A 12,693-nucleotide genomic window follows, 5' to 3' on the forward strand; every position below is an offset into this window, starting at 1 on the left:
GTGGTTTACTAATTTTGATGACCATGGTGATGCATCAAACTATTCTGTCATCTTAGATAATCAATAATATTTTTTTATTTCAATTTAATCATCTGTTTATGTCGCACCTGCCATCTTCTGAAAGGTTATTGTTAGAAAAGCATTAACAATATATTATCTTGTTAAAATTGTACGCCATAAAAATTGATTTATTCTCATAATTTTAGATGACAATAACCAATAATAAAAATAAAAGCATTACTAAATTATATAAAATGCACATGAACATTTTTGCGGTCTACGGAAACAAATTGTTTTAGAGGTTGAAAACGTCATGGTTCTGCGAGCTGTTAATAATTAAGAACACAACGTGAACAGCCGTGTTACAAATTAGCATTCACCCCTCACGCCGTATTTTCTTCCTTTCATCCCGAACCGAGAACCGGCATCTATCTATGAAAATATTTCTATCTATTAGTTGTTAAAAAATTCAGAAAAAATAATAATAAATAAGAAAAAACAGGGTAGAGAAGACTTTAAAGTACCCCTTGTATTATGGCGAAATTGTTGTTTGATTGCCAAGTTGTTTATGGCAGCCTGAGTAGTTGAATATTACGGAAAACCGATTGTGACGTAATCGGGTGCATGATTTTGCGAAATTTTGTATCATGGGATGTTTCGTAAGCGTTTTTGTGGTGTGCGTTGGTTTGATTCTTTAGACGGTAGAATGGCCGAATGTAGTAAAATTAATTTGAAGTTTCTGTACGATTTAGAGCGAAAGGGGAAAACAGCATTAATTGACTGGTGTGTAAATGAAGGTTTACTTAGTAGCCATTATAAATGTTCTGTATGTAGGAAGGATATGCATCTAGTCGAACATAAAAACTGTTTAGATGGATTTAAATGGGTTTGTAGGAAGAAAGGCTCAGATGGTCAGTATGTGAAGCGTTCGATCAGAAAGAGTACCTGGTTTGAAAAAAGTCATTTGAGTATGATTGATATTTTGATTTTTACGTGGCTCTGGGGGTACGAAGCGAACTGAAAATCATGGTAAGTGAATATTTGCTTTTCGTAGTGCTTAAATGTATAACATGTTTTTCCTTGTTTATGTTATTTTATTGTTTGGTTTAAAATGTATTTTATTGAGATTATGTATATTTTGTTTGCCCATATTGTAGAATTTGGTGCTCCTTTGACTTTTTAAGTGAAAATATATCGATGTGTACATGGACAAAGTAAAGGAAGTGCGCAATGCAAGTTTGTGCTATTCTGGGATTTTTTTTTTTTATGTGAAAATAGGGCGACGTGTACATGGAGAAAGTTAAAAGAATGCACAATGCCATTTTTGTGCAATTCGGAGATTTTTTTTAAGTGAAAATAGGTCGATGTGTACATGGATAAAGTCAAAGGAGTGCGCAATGCCATTTTTGTGCAATTCAAGGATTTTTTTTCAAGTGAAAATAAGTCGATGTGTAGATGGATAACGAGTTTGTGCAATTGTTTGTCTTGTTATTTTGTCTTTGTGTAGTGACGATTTTTGTTGACAAAAATCGCTGCTTCGCAAGCCAAAATAACGAGTCAAAGAATTGCACTAAATGGGTATCCATGTGCCACCAAAAATCGCCAAGGGGTACCCTAAAATATACTTTTACCGAAAAACAATATAAATCTCCAAATGCGAACATCAACAGTGATAATTCAACAAAATGAACGCAAGAGGAATGATTACAAACTTCGAACAATCAATTAGGATAAATCCGCTGGGTTATCAGGTTTGAACTATTATCGCCAAAGTTGGCGATGTTTATATTTAACGGTTCTCTGCGGAAGTGCTTCCTCATTCTTATTTAATTTAACTTTATTTGTACTCAAAATCAAATTCATAATTTTTTGGCTTCGAGTTTTTACTGTTTTACCAAAGTAAAGATCTTTATACAAGAATTACCCCTGAATCGAATGCGCAAAATGCAGCAAAAAGTGCTTCAAAGAGTTATATTAAGTCTTATTTGAAAAAACTGTGACTTTCATAATTTCATCACTTATACAACGTATCACATTTAATAATTAAAAACAGGGTACAACTCTACATCTCTACTCTGATATACGCTTTAATTTCCCCAAATGTCGCGATATGTGTTCTGCGCTGGTTTTTGGCACGATTGCGTGTTCTATGGCAACCCTGTTGACGTTGAAAAATCTTTCGCTGGAGCTCGTTGATTCGCCTCTGTGTCTGAGATGCGAGGGAAAGATAAAATGGTAGTTGTTGAATTGAAGTTCGGCTAAAGGAAATATCTTTGTGGCTATCCTGTTGAGGAGTAGTGGGTATTTGGAAGAGTGGAAAGAGGATCTGGGAGATTATTTTTAATGGCAGTGCATGATAGAAGTAGGGATTTGTGATTTTATTTATTTGTGTACCATAGTATGAATTTTCTGGATAGTGTGTCTCGCTGTCATGTAAATACGATAGTGATTATGTGGCGGCATGTTAAAAGGCGGTACGAAATTGATATTTCTGCTATTCGAAAAAGCATTAATTCATGGTAAGTGCATTTTATTTTATCCTTGTTCTTATTTTGTAGAATGTTATGTTCATTGGTTCTTTAGTATGAATTTCTGTCGTTATTGTTGTTTTTTTAATTGTTTGAAATTTATTTTAGTTTATTTTGTTGTTTAGTGTCTAGACTGTGCAATTCGTAGATGTTTTTTAAAGTTGAAACAGTGTGTACATTTAAAGTGTACATGGTATTATTTGAAATTTATTGTTGTTATGTTATTTTATTAAAGCGAGGAGTGCGTAGATCGTAAATTCGTTCCTTGCCTAAATTGTACAATTTGTAGAATTTTTTTAAAGTTTAAACAGGATGCTGTGTACATGGTATTCTTTGAAATTTATTGTTGTTATGTTAATTTATTAAAGCGAGGTGTGCGTAGTTTGTAGATTCGTTCGTTGCCTGCATTGTGCCATTCGTAGATGTTTTTTTAAGTTAAAACATTTCGCTGTGTACATGGATTCTTGTCAAATATTTTTTGTTAGAAACTTTATGTTTTTGCTATCTAAATTTTTTGTTTTTGTTTCGGATTTTTAGCTTAAATTGTGGGTTCAAAACGTAGTTTTTGCATGTGCGAAAACCGCGTTTTTGGAGACATTTTAGGCTAAAAGTTCGAAATGTAGACAAAAAATTTAGATAGTAATATGGCAGGCGAGAAATTTGGCGACTTGAGGGCGCATATCGGAGTAGTTCCAAAAACAATTATGTCATACAAACGTCATAGGTTTCAGTGTTAAAGTAAACCAGATCGTCCCTACTCTTTCTTGCGGACATGTGGCTGACGCGCGCCCCGCCCACTGGGTTAGTCTATCTCTTATAAGGTCCATGATGTGTTCAAGTATGCGTAAATATATGTACATAAGTTATGTGTGTGTGTACACACACACATCCATATATACACATAAACACGTGTATATATACATACATTCCTGAATCCGGTCTCGATAGCAGACGAATACCACATAGATAATACAAAAATAAAAGGAAAAAGAAGCATTACAGTACACTCATATTTAACAGGGGGCAATTCAAGCTCTTCTGCAGTAAATTCCTCTTGTGCGGAAGGATCTCCATCATAATCATAACCATCGTCCACTTCTGCCGGTTCTTCCATGTTTACTTCTATGATAAATAATCAAAGAAAATTGCCAGATTTCGAAGTAGATTTTATACACACGTTTGGGGAAAATAAATTTTTCGGACTATTCTTCAAATAAAATCAAGATCATACTATTCAAGTTCTAGGTCTCAACTACATAAGAGTTTTTACCTATAATTCAGGTGAGACCGAAAGCCGATCGCTTTTAGTTAAAATAAATAAAGGTGCAATTAGACAGGGTCGCCGCTTTTTCAGATGCCCCAGACTTTCCTTTCCCCATCGATGACGAATAGCTGATTTTCACTTTGTAATCGATTACGAAGTCTCGATACTTTGTTTACGTTTAAGTTTTGAGAATGCTGCCTTTTGACAATAGATGGCGCTGACCGTTGCCCTGGATTTCTGACGTCAGAATTATGTGTTGCTATCTTTGGCGAAATTTTCGCTCATGTTAAAATACAAGCTCTTGGCGCCATATTTTATTATGAATTTGTGCAACGTAACAAAATATTTGCAAGTAAAACAAACGTGACAGTATAAGAAAAGCATTCTGGTAAGTAAGGATTCTTTTTATTCGGGGTAGTATTTTTATATTGTCCATATTACGTACTTTTCATCAAAATTTTTTAATCATATTAATTGGAATAAATAAAACTTTTATGGTGAGTATAGATCGTTTGGCCTAGCATGTGTGTTCAATGCAATTAGTAGTGAAAGTGCTCACGCTATACTGATATTTAGACGTGTTATTTAATTTTTGGTTGAAACGTTTTCAGTTACCGTATATTTTGAAATTAGGAAATTACATAATTTCATATAGGAGGAGACATTAAACAAGATTTGCTTCTTAACATGCAAGAAGTTAATGCTATCTGTTGAATATTTAAGTTTTATCATTATAGCATTTAAGAATTATCTTGTCTCCAGCAGTTTTCGTAAACTAGCAGTTTGTTTTACAAAAATGCTGTTTAAAAGCGATGTAAATGTAAAAGCTAGTTATTCATAATATTTTTAGACTTTCATGTTGTTTCACCTAACATGAATTTCTTAAAATTGTTTAAACGTTCGCAAAAACAATCTTGTCGCAGCATATCAAAGATTTCTTTGGTTTGCGATGTAATTTTACTTATAAGTGGATTTCCTTGCTTGTTGTAACAATTTAGCATCACATTTTGATCAGATGAAAACTCGCTCATAGGCATTTCATATTTGTGGGGGCTCAAAATGCGATGATAAATTTTAACATATACATTAAAAAAAATTTTTGAAAATTTAAACAAAATTGTTGCTAAAAATTTTTATGAACAAATCTAGAATACTACTGTGAAAGTGGGTATGGAACCTTTTTTCTCATAAAAAAATATGAAAAATTTTATAATAAGAGTGTTGGCTGTATTTTACTCATTGTAAATTTAGAAACAGTAGTATAATATTTATAATATGCTTTAGAAAGAACATGCATGACTGTAAATATATTTATCGATTATTTGTTATATAAAATAGTTATTGTGTATGGTATCTTGCTTCTTTTAAATTTTATAAAACTATTTACAAATTGGTTAGCTGAATTGATAAGGCTCGTGGGCCAAATTCGGACCACGGGCTGTAGTTTGGAGACCCCTGATATAGAGGGTAATGTTTTATTTTATTACTGCTGTGTAGGTTTGCAATGTACTAACTCAGTCTGTTGTTCAGCAGTTGTTTTTAATCTAGATTGCAGAAATCTATATTTGATTGAAATTTGATATTGCATAATTAAATTAGGTTAGGTATACTTACATTAGAGTAATGCACACCACATTGTACACCCTCCATCAATATAATATAAGAAATTTTTCTTTCATCATCTGTAAAGCTAAACTATAATTTAAATGACTTTATTATGCTTTTGTTCTAGCATTTATTATTTTAAATTTGCTTCCTGATAGATAATTAATGTTTGATTTAATAATAATAATTTAGGAAATAAATAAAAATGAAAAGACTGAATATTAGCCAGTTTCGACACATATTTGCAATTTTCTGTCAAATGTAAATAAGTAAATGAATATTTTGAATTCTGCATATTAATTTTTTCTCATTCTGTTATGCTTCTCAGAAATAAAATTGAATGTTTCCTTTTCAAGCAGAGTTATAAACAAGAAATGAATGCTGAAAGTTAAGAAGACAAACATTTTTGTGTGTTTTTTCAGTGTATCTACATTAATTATATATTTTGGAATATATATGACTGGATATACAGACAGCTTGCATATTTTAAATTAGGTAAATGCTATTTACCGTGTAGTATTTTTTTCCCAATATTGCTATGATTCACTTATTTGTAACATGTTTGATGATCAACTATTTCTCTAAACCACAGTATGACTATTTATGATAAGCAGATCTTTCTGTTGGTAATGACTGTTGTGATAAGATTTAACATTTGATGATAATTTTAAAGCATCTCTTTAAAAATCTTTAAAATGTATTTTACAAGGAATTCACATATAAATTAAATATTAGCCAAAAAAAAAAAAAAAGAGTTCTGAATTGTATAAAGAAAAGTGTAGAGGAAATGCCTGTATTTATTTCTAATGATCTTTCAAGGTTGAATCATTTTCAGAAATTTGCTAAATCAAGTTTAGTTTTGTGTGACCTAGAATGAAAGGCACCAATAATAAACTTGTTTTGGCAATGATGCTTATAAAATACCTCCTCCAAAAAAAGTGTTAAAAATTTACTTGTACTGTACCCTTGGCAATTTTTTAAAAAAACTTGCCAAATCCAAGATGGCATTAAAATGCTGTCTTAACAGATAGAGAGGAATAAATAACCAAATATATAAATTTTGAATGATAATAAAATAACAATTTTAATTTTTGTAACATAAATTTTCTGGGCCATTCCTGACGGGTAGCTGGACTCTAAAATTTTATTAAGTATTGAGCACTTTTTTAATTTGAGGGGCGACAATCTTAGGAAAGTACACAGGCAGCCAATGGCCTAGGAACAGCGCTGTAAATTTCGCTTCGATAACTCAAACAACATATTTCCTTTCACACAATTTCATATCATGCTACACATAGGACATTCATATCTCTCAGCAATTAAACCAGCTTTCATGCAAAAATAAAATGTCTGTCATCCATCATCTAACCTATACAAAAATCTCAAATTTACAATTTCATCATACTATAACCCGTCAACATTCATCCTTGTACTTACTTCAGCCATACTTAACATTAGCACACATACTCAAATGATGGTACCCAGAACAAATTAACACAGCATTATCAACATTAGGGCTTCCAAAAACATGTTTGGTACAGCAAAGCTTCCAGATTTGATCAAAAACCAAACCCTTGGCGATTTTTTAAGAAAAACCAGGGAGTGCCGTACAATAAAGATTAGCCAAAAAAGTTGTCACTGTTATGAAAGAATGAATGAATAAATAATTGTCAGTATTATATAATATTGTAATAACAATTGATGTATTTTATGTATTTTGTTTATATATATTAAATTTTGCATAAGATTCTCATTTTCTTTAATTCCTCAGAGATAATTTTCTTTAATCTTATTTTTAATCATTATAAATATGTTATTTAGCTAATTTGCAGCATTAGTGCAAATTATGAATTTTATGTCTGATTTGAACATTTTGAATTACTTATATATATTCTATATACACACACACATACACAGCAGCCATTAAGATTGCTGCACCATGAAGGTTGCATGTACCAATGAGAGATTTGCATGAAAAATACTGTATGCTGGGAGGTGCAAATGATAAGCGTTCCAGCGCATGTACATAAAGTAGGTATGAGTAATCTACATTGTGTGTATGAATAGAAAGACTTGTGTGGGAATTATGTATGAATAGAAAGACTGCATGGTGAGAGTTTCTCATTCAGAAATTTCATTTTAATGTTGGTGGTTTGTGTTAAGGTTATGTTATGCCTCACGTAAAAAGAAGAAACTTCTATCAGCATCTGTTAAATTTTGACTGCCACAGAATTGTGGTTTATTGTTCCATGATAGTACTGGTTGAGATGCTATGATTATTAAGCTAATATGGAATTGATGGGTCCAGGAGGGCTAGACTAAATGTCATGCAGGATTTCAGTGGCTCCAATCCACTAGCACCCATGAGAACAGATATATCATCTCAGCATTTCAGGATTGTACAGCAACATCATGTTTCCTAGGAAAGGAATGTGGTTTCTATGTAGGATGACAAGTGTTCACGCTGAAATCTGAAGCATCAGGGACTGTCAGCACAGCAACCATTGCTGTTGCTTACCTTGATGCTTACAGCAGACACAGGTTCATCTGCAATGGTATGATGAATGACAACACTGGATACAGGAGTTGTACCACATCGTCTTGTCAGATAAATCGCAGTTATGCATACAGCATCATGATGGTACATGGAAGCACTGAGGAGAATGAACGTAGATAGCTTGCATTTGTCATATGGGCCCAGCATCTGGTTTGCTACTATAGAATGCCATTGGATACATATGTCACTGATGTACTGTTCACATGACCAATAATGTGGATAGCCACCGTTACTATTTTTGTGTGTAAGGCGATGTCTAAGCTCTATCTTCAAAGTCATCATCATGGCTTCGAAGATAGAGCTTTGGTGCTTGAATAGAAAACAAGTCAGTAAGTTTACAACTGCTTTTCCCATTTTAATCGATTTCATCAACAAGCTCTTCATCAAATAAATTGAGATATTTTATTGGCTTGTCAATCAAAAGAAGATTTTGTTTATTCATTTTTCGTTTCAAAAAATGCAAAAATTGTATAAAATGTGTATCAAACATAACAAGTTCTGCAGATATGAAAATTGTGCCAAAGCTCTCAAAACGTTGTGATTAGTGCCATCTTGTAGAAATTTTATGAAAACAATATTAGAGACTGATATGCAAAGGTTATAAATAAGTCACAAGAATGGTTGCAGCAATTAAAAAAATTATTGGGTAGAGGGTGAGATATCTTGTCTCTAGTGCACAACGGATAATCTTGGAAGATGAAACATCTCATCCATCATGGCAAAAGTGTTAAAAGAAAAAACATTTCATTTTGCATGTTCTAATATGCTAGTAGTTTTCAAGCCATTGGCTTTTAGAATTTAGAAAACAAGACAGTTGCAATAGCATATTTCTATTATGTGCAGGTTGAGTACTAGAAGCAAGAATGGAAGAAAGTCTAAAAAAAGTATGAGTCATCAAATAAAGATAAGTTAAGTACTTTCTTTCTCTTGAATGAATACATATAACTGAAATTGCCTACTAACATATTTATGGTTTTTTTTGAGGGGAATGTTAATACAAAGGTTTCCTGTAAACTGAGAATGCAGGTACAGTTTGGCAGTGAACATGTTAATTTCCTATATTTTAGCTATATCAGTCCCAAAAAATTATGCGGATGTATGGGAAGACAGTAGTGTACATGTCTGAAGTTCTGTACTTCAGCTATGGTATGAATGATACTCTGATAACATTTTGAAACTTGTAATTTATGAAACCATTTAGTAATCCCCTCTCCCCCCAGTCATACTGAATCTGTGGATATGAAGCTATCACCATGTAAGTAAAATTCATACATAAGGTGAATAAATGTAAAATGAAATTTTATTATTATTTGATTAATTTTTCCTCTTGATGAAGATTTTTACAATATTGAATTCTTGCAAAAAAAAAAAAAAAAAAAAGATTTGTGCAATTAGAATTGTGAGAAATTTAATAGTCTCTTTAATGTATAACTTATTTGGAGAAAAGTTACTGTTAAATAAATAAAAGGTAAAATAACTTATGAAATTGAATATAATTTTCCTTTTCTATTATGAAAATTGCATGCTGATTAAGTTTAAAATTTTATTATGCCTATTTTTCACGTAAGCTTATGAAGTTAATACCCAACATTTAAAAATTCACATTTCCAATGCCTCACTGAATATGCTAATGTTTTCACAATATTTCACTAAAGGAATTTTAGTATCAGCCTTTGTTAGTGTAGATTAAAAAATGCCTCTATAATTTGAAAACTGCAACTCTGGAAAAAATGACATGTTAAGTAAAAATGGAGCATTAATTTTTTTTTTACCTATGTCAAATGGTCTTTTATTTGTATAGTTACATGAACTCCCTGAGGCAAGACCAGGATACTTTCTGTTGCTGAATTCTAGGAAAGAACAATCAAAGTAGGACATTTCTTTATTAGAAAGTGGATGTTTATATTTACAATGTTCTCTAAAGTTAGATATCAGAAAAGCTAAAGGAAAGCATGATGAAATATTCTCAACACTTCAAAATGTTTCAGTAGAAGACTGAAAGTTGAATGAAATCTTCAGTTTAATTTCAGTAATGAATTTAGATTTTAATAATATGAATTTTTTAATATGAAATTAGATTTTAATTATTTTAATAATGTTGTATGCAATTTATTCCATTATTAAAACAGTATTTATAAGACATGCATTATTCATCTGGCATATATGAAACCCAGTATCCTTAGTAACTACATTAGTTGTAAAATGGGCTGAAACTAGGCATTTTGCTGCCAGTTTTAAATTCTCTTGCCCGATGCAATCCTAAATTCTGCAGCCCATTGTCTCCTCCTGAAAATTTTTATACTTAGTGCTTCTCAAAATTCTAAAAATATAGCTGCCCAAGGCAGATATTTCTAGAATAGCTGTTATAATATTGAGGTTATAAAGATGAATCACACCTTTTGTATGGTGAATATAAAGTGAACTACATTCACATGATGTTTTGCAATTACTGAATAGTAAATTCTGATATTTTCTTAAACTATCAGTTTTATTTATAGTTTTTAAACTCAATCAATTTGCTACTCTTTCTCAGTACTTATTAGTTTATGGAAAAATTGAAGATAATCATGCATATTAATGAGTAAAAATTACATTTCAGTCACTTATAAACTGATTTCAGATAATTGAAATGATAACAAGTACATTATTCAATACATAATCAGAAAGACTTATAGTTATTCATATAAAAAATAGAATATTATCCAAAAATATTCATTCAAAGTCAGATAACTCAGTTAGATGATTAGAGATAGCATACAAAAATAAAACTTCATTATTTTAAAATTTCTTTGCTGCTACTATCAAAGATTTAACCACTACTTTTAGAATTTCAATATTACACAATATACTTCCATTTACTATCAAGCAAATGGAAAATATATATATATAATTTATAATCATTGAAACTACTTTAAACAAATGCTACATAAAAATAAAACAAACTAATGACATAAAAATAACAAAACAAACTTGGGACATAGAGATAGAAACATTAATGTTGACTTTTCACCATGATGCATATATAATTATCTACCATACTTGTGAATTAACAGGATATCACATATTATCACCCATTAAAATAATTGCATACAAAAAGCAAAATCATACAAATGTCAGTAATTATATGTAGAAACTATAAAGACTAGGGTACATTTAAAGTTTAATTTCCAATCTTTAGCCTCCCTTTTAAATTATAAATGATCATTATAAGGATCAGTAATCAAGCAATCACAAGTGGCTGGCTCATGATTTTTTTTTTTTTTTTTTTTCCAATTTTATGGTTTCAGAATTAATGGGATTTCAACTTTCATCTTTTTTGTTTGGTTTTGTATCATAACTGAAAAAAAGCATTTTTGCTTAGTTAAAAGTTTATTCGTAGGTTCTAAATTGTTCTTATTTGAAGTTTCATCCTGTGTATTTGGGAGTTGGCCAATCTGTAATAAATATTCAATGGAATTTAGGTGTTCCATCATTTTTTGAGCTGACATACTATTAACATGTGCAGAATTTAATTTTGAATATACTGTTGATTGAATATATATTGAGTTGTACTCATCAATGACTTTATCGAAAGAAACTGAATTATTTTTATTTACTTCTAATGGAATACTTGTTGCAGAAGTATTAAAATGTGTCAGTGTAATTACACTGCTGATTTTCTGAGATGACAGCAGCATGTATGTCTGCACATGCTATTGGAAACTGTGTAATCGAAACAAGTACAATTATATGCAAAGAAACAACATATTCTACATGCAATTATGCATTTCTCATTACAAGAGAGATTTTTTTAAAGTTTATAAATGATTGTGTCATTGCAAGAGTGATTTTTATGGATGTTTAATTCTGATACTATTTCGAATTACACCTTTTTTTTTTTATAATACCATATATATGAATAATACGTTTCTGAAGCTGATTTTTATTTTTATTTATTTTTTTTCAAAAATATGGCAAATTATTCTATCGTGGTCCATTGTTTCGCCCGTTTCAGCTGTAAAATGGCCTCGGCTCACGTTTTTCGCGCGCAAAAATGCCGCCGGAAATTCGGTTCGTCCCTGCATGACATCACAAGAGCTTGGGCAAAGAATATCCACGTACACAATAGATATTCTTTGAAGCTAATGACTCGGGTAACCATAGCAACACCGCATAAGATTTAAATAACGCAACGCCTGAAGCAATGAATACTACTTCCCAGGCCTGTCCTCTCATTTACCCATCATTGCCTCTTTCCTTGGAGAACCACTTCCAGAAAACACTGTTAGTCATGCGCCCCAGGGCACTACATCAACTGAGCTGGGCCAAAGAATATGTATGGATGTTCTTTGGCTGGACAACGTCGCACAAATAGTGTGATATTCCAGCAAAAATAGCGGAACTTGGACCTACGAATACCGGTCTATAGGCTTTTTTCAAAGTAGAAAGAAAATAATTTCGGGGATAGTCACAGAAAATATTACTACTTGTGTAATGTTAAGCGCTATAATGAATTAATTAATACCTTCTGCTCTTCATTGCCTTCTGTAGATTTAATAACTTTCATTTGCAATACTTCGCTTTTCCATAGGATTAAAAACTCCAGTATAATAATTATTAATTATCAAAGCTTTTTTTTTCTTTTTTTTGGGGGGGGGAGGAGGTCCCTTTAGAAAACAAATGTGTTGTACCGGTAATATTCTAATTTTTGTCTTATTTAGGAATTTTGATTTGTCTATTAAGCATCGAATATTATAAAA

General features: G+C 31.4%; 1 protein-coding gene across 3 annotated transcripts in view; it reads right to left on the reverse strand.

The window, feature by feature from the left end:
* Positions 1-3,776, reverse strand: part of Archease (protein archease) — a 61,587-nt gene extending 57,811 nt beyond the window's left edge. The window contains exon 1 of one of the 3 annotated variants that reach the window (XM_035354450.2): positions 3,534-3,776. In XM_035354450.2, the coding sequence (XP_035210341.1) occupies positions 3,534-3,642 (109 nt within the window). In that variant the 5' untranslated portion in view covers positions 3,643-3,776. Of the gene's footprint in view, positions 1-3,528 lie in introns of all 3 variants that reach the window. The other 2 variants (XM_035354451.2, XM_085823624.1) reach the window with 2 other exon arrangements.
* Between the last annotated feature and the right edge of the window lie 8,917 nt (positions 3,777-12,693).

This window comes from Stegodyphus dumicola, chromosome 9, assembly GCF_044657685.1.
Source record: "Stegodyphus dumicola isolate Sdum_Otavi_A_Nest chromosome 9, ASM4465768v1".
NCBI classification, from domain to species: Eukaryota; Metazoa; Arthropoda; class Arachnida; order Araneae; family Eresidae; genus Stegodyphus; species Stegodyphus dumicola.